The sequence below is a fragment of the Dasypus novemcinctus genome, chromosome 10 (genome assembly GCF_030445035.2).
Source record: "Dasypus novemcinctus isolate mDasNov1 chromosome 10, mDasNov1.1.hap2, whole genome shotgun sequence".
Taxonomy (NCBI): domain Eukaryota; kingdom Metazoa; phylum Chordata; class Mammalia; order Cingulata; family Dasypodidae; genus Dasypus; species Dasypus novemcinctus.
Genome location: NC_080682.1, coordinates 117,414,694 through 117,434,441, shown reverse-complemented (window position 1 = coordinate 117,434,441; position 19,748 = coordinate 117,414,694). Strand labels below are relative to the sequence as shown.

Sequence of the window (19,748 nt, the reverse complement as noted above, 5' to 3'; positions counted from 1 at the left end):
AGCTGAGGAGATTGTCTTCAACAATGAGAGATGTCTCATCCAATCAGCTGGAGGCCTTAAAAAGAAGAAAAGATAATTTCAGCAGTCAGAAGAGAGAATTTCCATCTTGACTTCAGAGAGCCAGCTTCTCCTGGCCTGCTCTACAGGATTTGAACTTGCGCATCCCCACGGTAACATGCACCAATTCCTAATTTTAAACTCTCATAGTATTTAGAGTATATACACACACACATACACACTTGCACTATTGGTTCTGTTTCCCTGGAGAACCGTGACTAACACAACCTGAGATATTTTGACATCTTCCTCATCTCTCATTTCCAATCCATTCAACACTATAAATGTTGTTTATGCTCAGTTTGGTCCCCAGAAATGTTGGAGGAGCATGGCTATATAGAATCTCCCTCTATGTCATCTCTCGAGTCTATTCCCCATCTCCCACCCTCAATTCTATTCCCTTTTTCCTAATTCAGGCTTTCATCATCTGCTATTTGGAGTACTGATCTCTCATCTGTTTCTGATCAGTCACCCTGTTTCTGGTGACTTTCTTTTTCAACTCAACTTTCCACTGTTTCCAAGGTCATCATCCCTAAACCTCAGGTCAAATGTTATTAAATGCAAAACCCTCCCATGGTCACTCATTGATAAAACTTTCTAATCTAGCATTCAAGGTCCATTTCTGGTAGTACCGTGTTCCTTTCCCCCCTTCCATGACCAATGCCAGCCCCAACAGCCCCACAATTCCTGGAATCATCTCTTAATTTCCACATGGCTATACCTTTATTCTGTCTCAGTTTGGAATTCTCATCTTATTTTCCCCTCTTCCCCAATATCTGCCCCCACTCCCAGCTCATACACACATAAACATGTGTCACCCACTTAGCAAAGCATAGGCCAACTCTCATTCCCACAGAGGAAGAGGAAAGTTCCATTTGAATTACTGTCTTCTCCTTCCCTGATGGTATCTATATTCTCCAAATATTGTAATCTGTTTTATATTGCCTGTAGTTTGTACATGCCTGAGTCCTTCAGGTGATAAAGGACAGCATCTGACTCATCTGCACGAGGTGTAAAGAGCACTGGACTAGAAAACAGAGGACCTGCCCTCTATCTGGGCTCCTGCCCTGCTGTCTGACCTTGATAAAGTCTGTTCTTCATGCAGTTTCCTTACAGACCAAGTGGGATATTTATAGTTTCCCTGCTTCCTTCACAAGTATGTGATAAAGATCACTTAGTACATGCGAATGTTTGTTATGATATTTGTTTATGTCTCACCTTGTTTAGTGAGAAATGTGAGATGACAGTTTACTAACTGTAAAACAGTTCTGAGATGTTATTTTTAACTCATGGAAAATGTAGGGACCCTAGAGGTGGGGGGGGCCCAGTGCCTTATCTTCCGGGGGGGACCTCCAGCCCACAGTAGCTCATTGCCTGGCTTGAGGAACTTAGTGACAGTTAGCAACAGAGCGCAAGCTTCCATCTCACTGCATCCCATTATTTCAGGAAAATGCAAATAGATTTTTTTTTCCCTTTTGAGAAGCAATGGGGGCTTTCGACATCTATTTAATACACTAGCAATACATCTGCTCATCTTACGATCCCTAGTCTTTTTTAAAATAAAGTCAAAATACCTTTGGATTCTGCGTTTCTTCTCTGCAGACCCCTGCCACATCCCACCCAGACCCCTAACTATGAAATAATTTGCTTGAAACAGGCCCCTGTGTTCTGTACCAGGCTAATTTTAATTGAAGTCTTGTGCCAATTATCTAGCCATTTCCCACTGGGTCGCCCTTTGTATTTTTTTTCACAATAAATAATTCTATTAAATTTGTAGTTCTTAACTAGTCTTCTTCAAGACTGCTTATTCCAAAGCTACACTTTGGTTACCACTTATCCCATATCTTCTCTTTGGTTTTATTACTGATGATAAAAGTCCTGTATTTATAGAGAATGGATATGCTATAATACAAATAGTAACTATTTATTGAGTACCTACTTTGTGTCAGGTATTATGATAGATACTATATTGGCATTATTTTTAATCATCCCAACAACAACCCTGCAAAACAAGGAAACCAAAGCTCAAAGAGGTTAAGTAACTTACCCAAGTTTATGGGACTGGTAAGGGTTGGAACCAAGATTTGAATACTGGCCTTGTCAAGTCTAAACCCAGTGTCACAAAACAGACACTTTCATGATTCTGTTTTCAGAGGAGAAAGATGACATGAGCTGGAATAGAAAAACTCAGTAGCCATGAGGATTAGCAGTACTGCCTTCTGAGAAACATTTCCAGAAAGATCAATCCAACCTGGGAGGCTAATTATGGGACTGGCCATAAGCACATGCTTCCTGCATCTTCACTGCATTCTCTCTAGATATAAACACTTCTGGTGTATTCCTCAGCTTAAAATTCTTCATTGGTTCCTCACTGCAGTCAAGATAAGCTCCAAGTTCACTAATACGGCTTATATGCCCTGTACCACCAGGTCCTTGAGAGTTACTCCCCATCTCCCTTCTCCTCAGTCATGACTGCTTTCTTTACTTCAGGTGTGCCAGGCTCTCTCTCACCTTTGAATCATCATATGTGTTTCCACCTATGCTTGGGAAATCCTTTTTCCATCCTTCCCTCCTCAGCCCTCTGTGGGTACCTTTACTCATCCGCACCCTGCTAACTGATGCACATCTCCTCTTTGATACCACTTCCTCCAGAAAATCTTCTCATACCTCCTTGTTCCTCAGTAGCAGCCCCTTTTCTGTGTCCCCATGGCATTCTGGCCATTTGTGATGGTTAGGATAATGTGTCAACTTGGCCAGATAATTGTACCCAGTTATTTGGTCAAGCAAGCACTGGGCTAATTATAATATAAGGGCATGTCATGGACTTTAATTGCATCTATGGCTAATTATATCTACAATCAACTGAGGAACTTGCTGTCAGCCATGAGTTATGTCTCAATCAGTTGAAGGCCTTAAAAGGAGACGTGATTTCTGCATTCAAGGAGAGAGAATTTCTGACTCTACTTCAGACAACCAGTGTCTCCTGGGGAACTCATCAAGGACCTTCATCATAGTTCTTGGCTTGCAGCCTGCCCTACTATATCTGGTTCCCACGGTTATGTGAGACAATTTTTATAAAATCTCATTGTATTTACATATATCTCCTATCAGTTTTGAGAGGCCTGAACTCTGGCTAATACTCCTCGTCTTGTCACAGCACTTACCAAGTGGTGCTGTCATTGTGTGTTTACCTGAATATAGCCATCCACTGAACAGTAAACAATATGAAAGCAGCTGTGTGTGACTTTAGTTCATTCCTACCTTTTTGGATATTTAATGAACTGAATTTAAATTAGCCTTGTGTTTAGCTCTAGGCACCGCACCGAACACACAATAAAGGGTATTAGCCACACTGTCATCAATCATGTTCCCACGTTTGGCCCTACATACACTCAGCTAAGTTTTGGGGATATTAAATACTATCAAGATGCCAGGAATAATGCCATTAAGAACCATCTGAAAGTGGAATGGACAAGCCTAGGGCAGAATAGAGTTCCCTATTATTGGATATGCAAGCAGAGGCACATTGCCGTTTGGTGAGAATGGTATGGAGGGATGAGGAAGGGAATGGGATTGAGAAAAGAGAAAACTGTCTTCAAATGTTAGAAAGAGGATAATTTAGAAGACTAAATGATATTGTTCTCTGAGTCCCTCTGAGGGTGGAACCAGAACCAAGAGGTGGAAAGTACCAGGAAGATAATTTGGATTCTACACGAAGAACTTTTTTTAATCAACTAGAACTGACCCAAATGGAATGGCTTTCTGTGATATCAATGTGAAGCTATTGTCACATAGAGGTTAGATGACCCTTTGCCTGGGAAATGTAGTGAAAATGTTTTATTTAATCTTCATTTGCTCATTCATTCACTCATCTCTTCAGTTATTATGCAGCTACTATATACCATATACTATGCTATGGACACAAGTTCCAATAAGTTGAGTACTACATTCCTACCTTTAAGAAAAGCACAGGTAAGCACATACCAGAGTTCAGTTCAAGCTGAGTGTTAAAGGGCTAGGAGAGGTTTTCAAGGTGAGAAAAGAGAAGAAAACCAGAATGTACAAGGATGCAGTAATGGCAGAATAGAAAAATGAAAAAATGTCAACATGGTGGGGATGAGGGTATAAGAGTAATATGGTTGAATCCACCTAGATGTATGCACCAAGGGTTGAAAAGGATCATAAATTTCTGAAATTTTCCAATTCTGATGGCTGCACTCTGTGATAGTAAGAAGTAGATAAATATTTCCAGAGGGCATGGAGTAATTTCTTCAGGGATCCCCGGAGCCCCCAGCCAGGAGCTTTATTGGCTGAAGTTGCAAATATAATGCCAATCATTTAAAAAAAGGAAAAGAAAAAAAGATTGGCTCTGAACACGGTACACCATTCATCTTCATGCTAGCATTTGAAAAAAACAGCTTGAGGTCTCCTTGCAGTGCTCAAGTTTCCCTCCATCACCATTTAATTTTCTTCTACAATACAGTAAGAGCTGTGTTATTGTTGCGGAAGCAGAGAGATTCACTGATTGCGTATTGAAGGCCAGGACTCAGGAATATTCTTGAGAAGGAAAAAAGATTTATTACAACTGGCCAGGCTCGGTGACTCCTGTGCAAAACCCAAGCCCCACGCCCATCTTGTAGGTTGCTTTTATACAGAGAGCATGGGGGGTGGAGTTAGGAAGTGTTTGGCTTGTGAAGTTAGGTTGCAGTTTCAGTTTTCCGAGCTTGGCTTTCTGGGAACTAGGCAGATGGGAGGGGTTGGCATGATTACGAGAGGCGGGGCTGCAGTTCTGATTGTTTGCATACACACATGGCTTATGCTGGAATTTTAAGCTTAGCAAGCCTATACACACAGCCCACACACACAGCCCATATCATTACAAGGGGGAAGCAGTGTATGGAATTTTACTAGTTAGCACAAAGCCTTTTGCTTCAGCTTTAAATGATCTGATCCTTAGGAACTGGGCCATAAAATCTAGACCAGGTTGCTTGGAGCCATCACAGCATAGACCAGCATGCCACACCCAATTGCGTGCTGTCAATCCTCCAGAGCTTGAGCTATGTCCCTGTAAGGCAAGTTTCAGAATTGGAATTTTATAGGCATAGACCCTCAGAAGTGGAGGGGAGATTAAAGGAAGGACAGTAGGAAGTAATGATTAAGAACTCAGGATTCTTAAACTATTTTAAATCCTTACGTAAACCTAGAGGAAGTTAGTGACTCTCTGAATCTCGGTGTCCTTATCTGTAAAATGGGGGAAACAATCCCAGCCTTCTGAGGGTAAAATAAAATAATTTATATAAAGCTCCTGTATACATTGATGCTCAATGAATGCTAGCAATGATTATTATTATTAATCTCAGCAATAAAATTAAAGACATCCAAACCCCCCAGCCCATGCTTCAAGATCAGAAAATTCAAATTGAAGCAGAAAATGGAAATAAGATGTATAGGAGGCTGTGTATGAAAGACTGAAGGAAAGCATGTTTGCTAAAACCAGGAAGAATATCAACGGGGACAAGGACAATGTGCTATTGTTCAGGGTAAGACAGCAATAAAACTCTCCATAAATGCAGAGACTTGTGCAGAACAAGGCCTCAGATGAACGTGTCTGGTTATTACTGGCCCCTTGGAACACAAATACACACAATAGGGCACAGGTGGTGAAATGGAAGGACTCCTGGGCCAGGGCCAGGGCCGCTCCTGACTGTATGTGAACTCCTACATGGCTTTGGGGCAAGTCCCTTCTCCTTTGTCCGGTGACAACCACCTGCCAGCCAGGTGAAAACCACGGGCCCCTTCTAAGAATGGAGCAGCAGATAGTTTCATGGTACTCAACATTGACATGACTTTAAATTAAATTTTAGTATTATTCAAAACTACGTTTTACACTTTCCCATAATTTCAATACCTGATAACCTAACACGGTTTAACATCTGTTCAAACAACCATTTTCGGCAAACATTTAGCAATTCGAGTTTCCTACAGCATCATAAAACCATCCCTGCCATCCTTACCAATCTTTTTTGCAGACAGTTATCCACTGCACTCAGAACACACTACATCAAAATAAAAATCAGGGAAGCAGATGTGACTCAAGTGATTGGGCTCCTACCTACCACAAGGAAGGTTCCTGGTTCAGTTCCCAGTGTGTCCTAAAGAAGACAGTGCACGATGGACAGGTGCAGAGAGCTGAGGTAACAAGATGGTGTAACAAGAGACACAAGAAGAGAAACATAATGAGAGATACAACAAAGGAGAGAAGAGAGGTGGCTAAGGTGATTGGGTGCCTCCCTCCCAACTCAGAGGTCCTGGGTTTAGTTCTCAGTGCCTCCTAAAGAAACAAGGAAGATGAACAGACACAGCAAGTGCAAGCAATAGGAAGGTGGGGAGAAATAAAAAAAAATAATAATAAATTTAATAAAAAGTAAAAATCATACTAAGTCCTCACTATAATGTGTATTTTTAATAAATATATCACACCGACACGTCCCCACAAAAATAATGTTTTTAAATACATAAAATAAAATTACAAAGGAAATCAGTTACATATATTGAAATGCAGTTACTAAAATAAAAATGTATGCTATAATACTATACATATGTGCTTCTTCTGTAACACATTAAATAATAATCCAATACATCAAAAATATAGGAAAGTTAAATTTTATTTTTTAAAGACATGTCAGTGTGCAGACTGTTATTGTTTATCTTGAATAAGAACATTAAACCGTGGTGTAGTATTTGACAAGGCAGCATGTATATCATGTTGGACATCTAATCAAGTTGATTTTTTTCAATTCAAGTTTACATACCCCCTGAAATCTTTCCATGGACCCTTTGGGGCTTTGTGGACTCCTGGTTAAGAACCCTGCCCTGTGGATCATTTCTAATGTGTAACTACTGGGAGAACAGGTTTCTAAGGCTCTGACTGTACTGAAATACTAGAATTCTATGTCCCTAAAAAAAGAGCATGAAATAACCCATATGTTATGTTCTGCATTTGTTAGTTTCCTTTAGACTTTATTTTGTCAATTTTAAACTCAGACTTTTGAAGAAATACTAACAAGAATAATAGATACTATTTGCCAAGTGCCTGTACTCCTTAGAGCATTAATGGAGAAAAAATTCAGACAATGATCTGAACGATGAAAGATGTAGGAATTTGACACTATAAAGGAAAGGTCCAAGGAACTGGTTGTTCACTTCGTAAAAACAAACTAACAACAACAAAAAAGACAAAACTGGATTCTCATGTCAAACACCAAAATATATTCCAATGAGTCAAAAGTTAAACTATGGTATATTAGAGAAAAATATGTGCAATTTATCAGACATATGGGAGAAAGATATAGTGATAGTAAATCCAAAAGCCAAAATGGAAAAAAAAAAGTCTACATTTGACTATACAAAACATTGTAAACTTATGTATGGCAAGAAATGACATACAAAAGAAAAGTTTTTTAGAAGTTAAAAGACAAATAGCAAGCTAAGAATAATATTTATGACAGTTATGTAAAAAAGGAGCACTAACATTCTTAATACACAGAAAACTCTTACAGATCAATTTTCAAAAGAACAAAATATCAGAAAAAAATTAGGCAAAATAAAGCTCAGCTTATAAATGCACTACCTTCCCACCAGGTATGGGACATGGGTTCTGAGAATGAGCCTCTGTGGCACCGAAGGATTATTACCAAGCACCAGCTAGCAATGCATTTGGAAAAAGACCTTGACTGAAAGGGGATATATTAAATACAAATGAGTTTTTATGGCTAAGAGATCATTCCAGAGGCTACACTTAAGCATGTCTCAGCAGGGTCTAATTGACTGCCACAGTAAACAGTGCCTCAAACAGCGGGGTTCCTGGAGGCTCTAGAGGCATCTAGACACTATAGGCAGGGCAGACAATCTCAGGGATTCGGCACCCTGTCAGTGGGCCTTACTTTGGAATATATGCTCCCCAATGTAACAGAGTCAGACCCATTTACAATTTCCCTACATATGGCTCTTCTGCCCCTTTGATTTGAACCTATAATTAGCACAATACCCATTAAATATATGTTCCAGAGACTTAAATCTTTGGTCTCGTCATATGCCAGTTGAGTCCTGAATCTCAGCAAGAGTTGCAACACCTACACTCCAGTTCACTGGACTTGCCCAGGCAACTAACAAAAGAATGATGATGGTCAATGCCCATCTCAAAAAGCAGAGAGTAGCTGCCAGCAAGACAGTTCCATCGATCTCCCCAATTAGAAACAGAATGGGCATCACCATCCCAAAATCCTCAGGACTGAAGAATGAACAAACATAAGGGGGGAATACAACGATGGATTTAAGCAGACTTATGATTACTCTAGCAGTGGAAGAGCTTGTATCATTGATATAAAGACAGTGGCCACAAAAGGTTCTGAGGGGAAAGGAAGGGAAGAATAAGTGTAACACGGAGTACTATGGGAACATTGGAATTGTCCTGTACAACACTGCAATGACAGATACATGCCATTATCCATTTTGTTGAAACCTATAAAATTGTGTGGTACAAAGTATAAACTATAATGTAATCTATAGTCCATGATTAGAAGCAATGCTTCCGTATGTGTTCGTCAAATGTACCATACCAATGAAAGATGTTGTTAACAGAGGAAAGTGTGGGAGGGTGGAGGGAAGGGTGTTTATGGAAATACCCTATATTTTTATGTAACATTTATGTAATCTAAAGCTTCTTTAAAAATAAAAATTTAGCTCAAAAAATCCATGGAACTATACTACACAAACAGTGAACCCTAAGTTAAACCATGGACTTTAATTAATAGTACAATTATAAAATTGTCCTATCATCAATTTTAACAATATTCCACAGCAATGCAAAGTGTTGGTGCTGGGGTGGTATATGAGAATCCAGTATTTTATACATGATCTGTAAACCTACACCTTCTCTAATAAAGAAAAAAAAAACAGTAAAAAAAGATTAGACAAAATAAGTGAACAGGCATTTTATGTAAAAATAAATTTAAATATTTGAATAGCCAATGAGCATATAAAAAGATGACCAAACTCATTCATAATTGAAGAAATGCAAAATTAAAAATACAGTTTTCTATTAGAATAGCAAAGGTCAAATTTTGAGTTGTGTGCAATTTTTAAAAGTAGGCATTCATATGTTATTTGTTGGAGGCAATTTGTCAATGGCTATCAAAATTTGACACACATTCCTTTTACCCAAAAACTCACTGTTAGAAGTTCACCCCAAACATATTTATTAGAGCATTGTTTATAATAACAAAATACTAAAGCATCCTAACTGCGCATCAAACATGCCCTGGTAAAATAAATTGTTCACTTTGAATAATAGAACACTCCACAGCTATTGAAAAGAACGAGATTAGTGTGTACAAATATGTGAATAAGGAAAGCTCTCAAAAATATTAAGGAGGAAAAACCAATATATAAAATGATGTACAGAGTATAATTCTAAATTTGTATGAAATTGTATTAATAAAACAATGTATATATTTTATGACCTGCTTATATTCATAACATAAAAGAAATTGGTATTATACCCAAAAAGCCATCAACATGATTATTGTTATAGAAGAGAATAATAGGAAGATAGGGAGTTTTTATTTTTATGTCATTCTGTACTGTTTTAATTTTCATGATTGTTCATTATTTGCAGATGTTAATTTTATTGTTTATATCAGTACATCTTATCTGGGCAATGAGATATGACCTGTTTTTGTTTTTGCCTTTATTAGTTTCTATTGAACAATGAAGAAATAATTACTTTTAAAGTTTGCAATAGTAAATTAAAAGAAACAGACAATGCATACACCCTTTGAAGCAGTCCACTTGCAGAGAAGTCAGGGTTCTGAAACATTTTCCTAAGTACACGAAGATATATATTATGGCACTCTTGTTCAAGCAAGAGTCTGGAAAGCCCCCACAGTGGCTGGCAAGGACACCTTCCCCCACCTGCAAGACATGAGGACATTAAGCCTTAATAAAACCCCTGGCTCACCGCAGCACACTGAGAGGAGAACAGATATCTTCCTACCTATCAGCGATTACAAAGGAAGAGGATGGTGCACCAGAGGGTTAAGAAAGTGGTTTCTCTTCAGTGAATTTGGCCAGTAGAGCCAGCTTTGAATCTCAGCTCTGGCCAGACTAGAAACACAGGAAAGTGGAGGTTCAAAGAAACACCTCCCTGGAAAGGCTCGGCAATGATCACCATCTGCTGGCTGGTCTGGAAACTGCATGGAGAAAAATGGCCTTTAGGACTCTCTTAAGCCTCCTAGGAGAAAATCTGCACCCCATTAATGAGTCCCTGGTTCAATTTTGATAACTCGAACTGGGCAATTTTAAAGACTCAGAATAAGTTGAACCAAATATCAAAGAAGGGCTGTGTAAAAATATATATACTATGCAAGAGAGAGAAACTGACCATCAGAGTAAATTCACCAACATACTCAGATGGCTAGACAATAGCAGAAAAACTAGAAGCCATACTAGGAAGCAGGAAGAGAAGACCTAGCCAAAGAACTAACCAAATATCCTGACAAGATACAGGATATAAGAGAACTTGTCAAAGATAATCACAGTATCTCCTAAATCAATTCCAAGAATTGAAGTAAAATATGACTTAAGAGATAAAGGATATTAAGGAGACACTGGGTGAACATAAAGAACAATTTGAAAGCCTGCAAAGAAAAGTAATAGATTATGGGAATGAAAGACACAATAGATGAGGTTGAAAATACAATAGAGGAAATTGTGGGAAGATGGCGTCAGACTAACAGGCAGAGCTCAATGCTCTCAGAAAAACAACAAAGGAGCCAAAAGCTGTCCAAAGGACCTGCTTTGGGGGTCAGCAGACCAGACAGTGCTACATAATTTACAGGATGGTGAGGGACAGAGAGACGAAGAAGCCAAAACAGCAAATGTGAGTTACCAAGCCCCTGAGGGGGCCGGGAAGTGCTCCTCTCCCCCACTCCTAAGATATTAAGCTGGAGTAAAACCCCTGGCTCACTGCAGCTCACTGAGAGGGGAACATCTTTCCTTTCAGCTGTTTCAAGGGAAAAGAGAAGGGGATTCAGGGGTGTTTTCTTCACTGCATTCAGCTAGCAAAACCTGCTTTGAATCTCTGCTCTGGAGATTCAACACAGGAACAAAGGAGAGCCCGAATTGAAACACCTCCATAGAGAGGTGTGCTGACCAGCACCATCTGCTGGCTAGTCTGGAAACTGGATGGACAAAAACCGTTCTCTGTTTTTTCTGTATCCTGACCCCTGGAGAAAATATGTGCCCAACTAGTGAGTCCCTGGCCCAATTTTGATAACTTAAGCTGGGCAGTTTTAAAGACTTAGAATAAATTGAATCAAATATCCAAGAAGGCAAGAGAGAGACATTGGCCATCAGAGTAAATTCACCAACATATTTCAATACCTACACATCAGCAAAAAATTACAAGCCATACTGGAAACAGGAAGAGATGTCCCAGCCAATAGAACTAATCAAATATCCTGAAGAGATACAGGATTTAGGACAATTAATCAGTGATAATCATACACCTCTCCTAAATCACTTCAAAGAATTTAAAGAAAATATGGATATAAAGAATCAAGGATATTAAGAAGACACTGGGTGGGCATGAAGAACAATTTGAAAGTCTGCAAAGAAAAGTAACAGACCTTATGAGAATGAAAGACACAATGGATGAGATTTAAAATACATTAGAGACATAGTAAAAGCAGATTTGAATTGCCTGAAAACAGAATTAGTGATTTTGAAGATAGGACATCTGAACTGGAAAAGACAGGAGAATAGAAAGAGAAGAGAACAGAAAAAGTAAAAGTCTCTGGGCATTGAATGACAATGTGAAACACAAAAACATTCACATTATCAGTGTCCCAGGAAGAGAGAATGGGAAAGTGGCAGAAAGAATATTTGAGGAAATAATGACCAAAAACTTCCCAACCCTTAGGAAAGACATAAATATCAATATCCATGAAGGACAATGCACCTCAAACAGAATAAACCCAAATAGATCTACCCCAATAAACCTATTAAGAATGACAAATATCAGATATGATAGAGGATTCTGAAAGCAGAAAGAGAAAAGCAAAGCATCACATAGAAAGGAAACCCAATAAGATTAGGTGCCGACCTCTCATTAGAACCCAGAGGGAGAAGAAAGTGGTGTGATAAATTTAAGGTACTGAAAGAGAAAAACTGCTAGCCACAAATTCTGTATCTGCAAAACTGTCCTTCAAAAATGAGGGTGAGGTCAGAGTCTTCACAGACAAACAAAAACTGATAGAATATGTTAACAAAAGACCAGAATTACAAGAAATACTAGAGGGAGTGCTGCAGCCTGAAAGGAAAAAACAAGGGCAAGAGATTTGGAGAAGAGTTTAGAAACGAAGATTATTAGGAAGGGTAAACTAAATGATTAGAAGACAGATAGTAGAATGATATGACGTATGAGAGCTAAGGGACAAAATGGATGAAGTAACTAACACCTTTATAGTAATAACATTGAATGTGAATGAATTGAACTCCCCAATCAAAAGACATAAATGGATAGAATGTATTTTAAAATTTGAGCTATCTATATGTTGTCTACAAGAAACCCACCTCAGATGTGAGGACACAAAACACATTAAAAGTGAAAGGTTAGAAAATGTATTCCATGCAAATAAAAACCAAAAAAGAGCTGGAGTTGCAATACTGATATTGGACAAAGTAGATTTAAACTGCAAAACTGTTATAAGGGATGAAAAAGGTCATTATATATTAATAAAAGGGGCAATTCACCAAGAAAAAATAACTATACTAAATATTGATGTACCTAACCTGAGTGCCCCAAGATATGTGAGGAACACACTGGCAAAATTGAAGAGAAAATAGATGTCTTTACAATAATTGTTGGAGACTTCAATACACCATTCTCAGGATTGGACAGAACATCTGGACAGAGGATAAATAAACACTTTGAATAAGAGGATAAAAGAACTAGACCTAGCAGTCATCTATAGAGCATTGCACCCAAAATTAGTAAGCTATACCTTCTTTACAATTACTCATGGATGCTTCTCCAAGACAGACCATGTGTTAGGTCCCAAGACAAGTCTCAGTAAATTTTAAAAGACTGAAATTATACAAAGCACTTTCTCTGAGGAATGAAACTGGAAATCAAAAAAGGATGGAAAAAGGGAAAATTCATGAATATATGGGGATTTTAAAACATACCTTAAATAATCAGTGGGTCAAAGAAGAAATTGCAAGAGAATTTAGCAAATATTTTGAGGCGAATTAAAATGAGAACACAACATATCAAAACCTAAGGAGCACAGCAAAGACAGTGCTGAGGGAAATTTATAGCACTCAATACTTTCATTAAAACAGAAGAAAGAGCAAAATTGAAGATCTAATTATGCACTTGAAGGAACTAGAAAAAGAACTAATCTAAAACCAAGCCAAAGGAAAGAAATAGTAATGGTCAGAGCAGAAATAAATGAAATTAAAAAGAACAACAACAACAACAAAACACACAACAGAATCAACAAAACCAAAAGTTGGTTCTTTGAGAAAATCAACAGAATTGACAAGCCCTTAGCTAGAAAGAAAGAAAGAATTACAAAGAAAAAATGAGACAAGATGCAAATAAATAAAATCAGATATGAGAAGGGGGACATTATCACTGACCCCAGGGAAATAAAAGAGATCAAAAGAGGATATTATGAAGAAATGTATGCCAAAAAAAAACTAGACAATGTAGATGAAATGACAGATTCCTAGAATTGCAGAGACCACCTAGACTGTGTAGGAGAAATAGAAGACCTCAACAAACCAATCACAAGTGAAAAGATAGAAGCAGTCACCAAACATCTCCCAAAGATGAAAAGCCCGGGACCAGAAAGCTTCACAGGTGAATTTTATCAATCATTCAAAGATGATCTAATACCAATCTTGCTTAAGCTCTTCCAAAAAAGATTGAACAGAAAAGAACTCTACCAAATTCATCCTATGAAGCCAACATCATCCTAATACCCAAACCAGATAAAGATGCTACAGAAAAAGAAAACTACAGACCAATATCTCTAATGAATATAGATGCAAAAATCTCCAACAAAATACTTGCCAACAGAATCCAAAAGCACATTAAAAGAATTATACACCACTGTCAAGTGGGTTTTATCCCAGTTATGCAAGGGTGGTTTGACATAAAACAATCAATTGGTGTAGTAAACCACACGAATAAATTGAACAAGAAAATCACGTGATCCTCTCAATTGATACAGAAAAGGCATTTGACAAAATACAGCACCCTCTCTTTATAAAAACACTCCAAAAGACAGGAATAGAAGGAAGCTTTCTCAATACGGTAATGTGCGCAGATGAAAAACCTACAGCTAGCATTGTACTCAACAGTGAAATACTGTAAGATTTCCTGCTGAGATCTGGAACATGACAAACATGCCCTCTGTCACCACTGTTATTTAATATTCTGCTAGAAGTTCTAACTAGAGCACTTAGTCTAGATAAAGAAATAATATGCTCCCAAATAGGAAAGAAGTAAAACTTTCACTACCCACTGATGATATGATCCTGTATCTAGAAAATCCTGAAAAATCTACAACAAAGCTGTTAGAAATAATGGACAAGTTCAGCAAAGTGGTAGGCTACAAGATAAATATGGAGCAATCAATAGTGTTTCTATACACTACTGATGTGCAATTTGAGGAGGAAATCAGGAAAAATTTCCATTTATAATAGCAAATAAAAGAATCAAATATTTAGAAATAAACTTAACCAAGGACATAAAGGACCTCTATTCAGAAAACTACAAAACATTGCAAAAAAAAACTGAAAAAGACTAAAACAAGCAGAAGGACATTTCATGTTCATGGGCTGGAAGACTAAATATCATTAAGATATCAATTCTACCCTAACTGATTTACAGATTCAGTGAAATCCCAATTTAAAAAATCCCAACAGCCCTTTTTGCAGAAATGGAAAAGCCAATTATAAAATTCATTTGGAAAAGTAAGGGACCCTGAGTAGTCAAAAAAATGAACGAAGTTGGAGGACTCATTTCCTGACTTTAAAGCTACGTAGCTCAGTGATAAAAACAGCATGGTGCTAGCATAAAGACAGACAGGTTGACCAATGGGACTGAGCTGAGAACTCAGAAACACATCCAAGGTCAAATGATTTTTGACAAGGTTGTTAAGCCTTCCCAGCTGGGTCAGAACAGTCCAATCAACCAATGATGCTGGGAGAGCTGGATAGCCATATCCAAAAGAAAGAAAGAGGACCCCTATCTCTCACATTATACAAAATTTAACTCAAAATAGATCAAGAATCTAAATATAAAAGTGACAGCTAGAAGAGTTCTAGAAAATGTATGTAAACATTTTCAAAATCTTGTGGTAGGCAGTATTTTCTTAAACCTCATACCCAAAGCACAAGCAACAAAAGAAAAAAGATAAATGAGCCCTCCTCAAAATTAAACACTTTTGCTTTAAAGAACTTTATCAAGGGGGTGAAAAGTCAGCCAATGTAATGGGAGAAAATATTTGGAAATGACATATCTGATAAAGGTTTAACATCCATGATATGTAAAGAGATACTACAACTCAACAATAAAGACAAACTACCCAATTAAAAACTGAGCAAAAGACTTGAATAAACATTTGTCCAACGAAGAAATACAAATAGCAAAAAAAAAAAAAAACCATGAAAAAAATGTTCAACATCAGTAGTGATTAGGGAAATGCAAATCAAAGCTACAATGAGATATAATTTCATACCTATTAGAATGTCTGCTATTAAAAAGTTGGAAAACTACAGATGTTGGAGAGGATGTGGAGAGATAGGAACACTTATTCACTGTTGATGGGAATGTAGAATGGTACAGCCATTGTGGATATGTTTGGCAGTTCCCAAGGAAGTTAAATATAGATCTACCATGTGATCTGACAATACTCCTGCTAGATATATACCCAGAAGAATTGAGAGCAGTGACATGAACAGACATCTGCACACCAATGTTCATAGCAGTGTTATTCATGATTGTTAAAAGATGGAAACAACCATGTGTCCATCTGATGAATGAATAAACAAACTGTAGTGTATACACACGATGGAATATTATGCAGCTGTAAGAAGAAATGAAGTTGTGAAGCATATGACAACATGGATGAACCTGGAGGACATTATGTTGAGTGAAGCAAGCCAGGCACAAAAGGACAAATACTGTATGATTGTGCTATTAGAACTAAATATATTGTGTAAACTCATGCAATTAATAATTAGACTATAGGTTACCAGAAATTAGAATGGGGGTAAAGAATGGAAAAACTGAGGGTTAATCTGTGGAGAAATGGTTAAAAAGGGTTGTTTGTAAATATTTAGAAATGAATAGAAATGGTGAAATCATGTCATAGAGTTTGTAACTAGCTGAGCTGTTTTATGGGCATGACATTGGTTGAAAGGGAAAGTCTAAGTACAAGTATATTATTAGAAGAAAAGCTTAAAAATGCAACATGGAACTGTATATTATAGTGAAACCTCACGTGAAATAGGATATGGGTAATATTGTATAGATAAGACTGTTTTTACAAAATATAATTACAAATAAACTAGAGAGATGAAACTAGAATTGCAGCTATGTATGGCAGGGAAGCAAAGAAGGATTGAGAGGGTATGAGTTGTTTTTTTGTTTGTTTGGTTTTGTTTTTATTATTATTACTGGAATAATGTAAATGCTTTTAATAATGTTTGAAGTGATGAATGTATGACTATGTGATTATACCAAATAGCACTGATTGTACATTTGGATGGATTTATGCTTTATTAATATGTATCAATGAAATTGATTTGTTAAAAAAGGATCAGGTAGAATAATAGGAAAGATGATCAAGATACATTGTTAAATGAAAATCAAAGGGAAAACAAGTTGTAGAATTGTATAGATGGCACCATCTTATTCACTTAAATAAAAAAAGAGAACATATTAATATAGAGAGATAGAAATCAAAACAGAGATAAAATTTTATTCTTATATGTACATCTAGTACATTTCTAAAAGCCATACACAAGAAACTGCTAGTAGTGGTTATTTCTGAGAGTGGAGACAGTGAGGGTACTTTTTACTCTTCCATTTATACCTTTCTGAGTTGTTAGAATTTGTTTACCATGGTCATATACTATTTTTTTAAAATAAAAATAACCTACCCATAATTGTTTGTCAAGAGAAAAGATTATTTGGCCCACAGAGTTTTCATTCCAGCTTCCTGTAGGAAGGGTCCTGGATCCAATTACCTTTCCTATCTCTTCCAGCTTTCTGAGTCATACTTCTGATTCATCAATACTGAGACTTTCTCTGAAATGACTTTCCTCTACCAATGAAAAGATCTGAAATTTTGTAGTTTAAGGAAGCTTTAGATTCAAATAGCTAAGAGTCTTTTCCTTCTGAGGAGGGAGAAAATTGAGTGTCTGCAAGGTGATATGATGGCCACTTAGCTGGTGAGTGGCCCAGCCATGCCAGGCCCAGCTAGCTCGATGGACTTCCCAGGGTCACTGTGCAATCAATATTTGGAGGAAGGCATTCGCCAGAACAGAAGCCAGGGAGTAGGCAAGGAAATGTATGGAAATGAATATTGAGACTTTAACAAATTTATTTTGGGTGGACCAGGATAGGGAATTGAAGATGTGCCATTCTTGATGGAGAAAGAATTAAAGTGGTAACCCCCTACCCACCACCCAACATCGTTTTCAAGGAGGATTTGAAGAGAGACAAAATGATAAGATGATACATTTTACATGTATATAAGTTGGCCAATTCTCTTATTCCTTTCTTCATGGGCCTGAACCATCTGCTCTGTAAACTAAGAGAAGTGGAATTCTGACATCATCTGCAAAAAACTAACTGTGTGTAGGTTAGAGCCCTGGCCTCACTTTGTGTTCAGTGTAAACAGAAAAGCTTCTTGGGCCTTGTCTTGTTCTCTTTGTTCCGCACACACCGTCCCTCTCCTGGGCAGACACAGGGCCCTCTCTTTGCAGAACACTCAATGATTATATCATGTTGACTTAGACTGTATTGATTCAAGAAAGATTTTAGCTTTTGCTTCTCATTTAATTTGATTTAAGCATGATTTTTGTGCAAGTTTTTCAGATGTTCTGTTTTTCTCTTAGCATAGGCCCCAAAACAACAATAGCCACATAAACTCCAGGCATTATTTCATCTTGTCAGAATTCATTCTGGAATTATGCATGAGAAATGGGCAGTCGATTTTATTTTGGAATGATGCTCAGGGCTGTCTAACCAAGCTCAGGATAACAGGACCAGGCCATTGGCCAGAGAAAGGGATTTGGCAGGCAGCCAGCCCCATTCTGTACAGTCTCTCCAGAAGCTCTTCTGCATATATTAATCTGTCAGCACATACTTGTCTATGTACATTACAAGTGTCTCTCCTCATTAAGTTGTTTTCCCTCCAATACTGAGGCTCCTGTAGGCTGGAACCTAGGAAACTCACAGAAGCATCTTAAATGCACACACTAAAATCCTAATGTAACTGGGTCAACACAAGTCTCCTACCTGGTCAAACCTTGACACAAACACCACCAGATGAAGTCTCATGCCTCTGCTCACAAAAGGTTATCAGGGGCATCAGACTTGCTGAGTTGACAGTCAAGCACTTGAGTAGGACATGGGGAAGTTTAAGGCATGTTGACATTGTTTTAGTCAGACAGCCTCTCAGCCTCGTGAACCCCTTTACCCTTCTCTTGGAAGGAGGTGCCTTACCAGAATTCTCTGTCTTTCAGGTGAATGGCATTGACCTCCGTGGAGCATCCCATGAGCAGGCAGCTGCTGCGCTGAAAGGGGCTGGACAGACAGTGACGATTATAGCACAATACCAACCGGAAGGTCAGTTGGAACCCACACTTCATAATGCGCTGGTGTATTTTTGTATGAACATGCACCTGTATTTCTGATCACTCATGTTAGCCAGAGTTTCTACCAATAATTTTTTTAAAATGATCAACTAACCACATATAGTGAGAAAAATGATGATTCTTGTCCGAGAAATGAGAGGATTTATCGCCCCAAATTGTCCAGGAAAAACACAGGCAGCTAAAAAGACCTGTTTAAAAATATGAATTCAAATAAATAGCAACCAACATTAGCTTTATTTCATTTACTTTCTTATCTGGGACACAGTTTAGATCAACAGTGGATATTGTAAAACTAACTAAGATTTAGGAAGCAAGGGGGAGAGACTTCTGTAGACATAGACCATGATCAGTAGACCAGGTCCCCTCCTTGTAGCATTAGCTTCACTTACTAAAACTAACATGGCTTTGGGATGTACTTGGTGTTTTATTTTGTTTTGTTTTCCTTTTCTGCTGTACTATCTTTTGCTTAGAATAAATCACTGTAAACACTGAGTCTTGGTGAGATGTCAAATTGGATTAGCCAACTGAGACATGAAATATCCTAAATTGGATTAGCTATACCTTGCTTTTTGGTTTGTTTAAACATCTGTTTCTGTGATCAGAATGAGGCTCAACAAGAAAACTGGGAGGATACCTACTGTGTGGTTGGTTTCTTAGCAAATTCTTCTATAGATTGTTCCTTTCTTAATGAAATATATTTCAGCCTACTACTTGGGGCTAAGTTTTGTACA

At 37.8% G+C, this 19,748-nt stretch overlaps 1 protein-coding gene across 36 annotated transcripts in view; it reads left to right on the top strand.

Annotated features, from left to right (window-relative positions):
* DLG2 (discs large MAGUK scaffold protein 2) overlaps positions 1–19,748 on the top strand; it is a 2,400,703-nt gene that overhangs the window by 2,037,315 nt on the left and 343,640 nt on the right. For all 36 annotated transcript variants that reach the window (XM_058306073.2, XM_058306075.2, XM_058306074.2 and 33 more), the window contains one exon: positions 18,886–18,988. In XM_058306073.2, the coding sequence (XP_058162056.1) occupies positions 18,886–18,988 (103 nt within the window). The remainder of the gene's footprint in view (positions 1–18,885; positions 18,989–19,748) is intronic.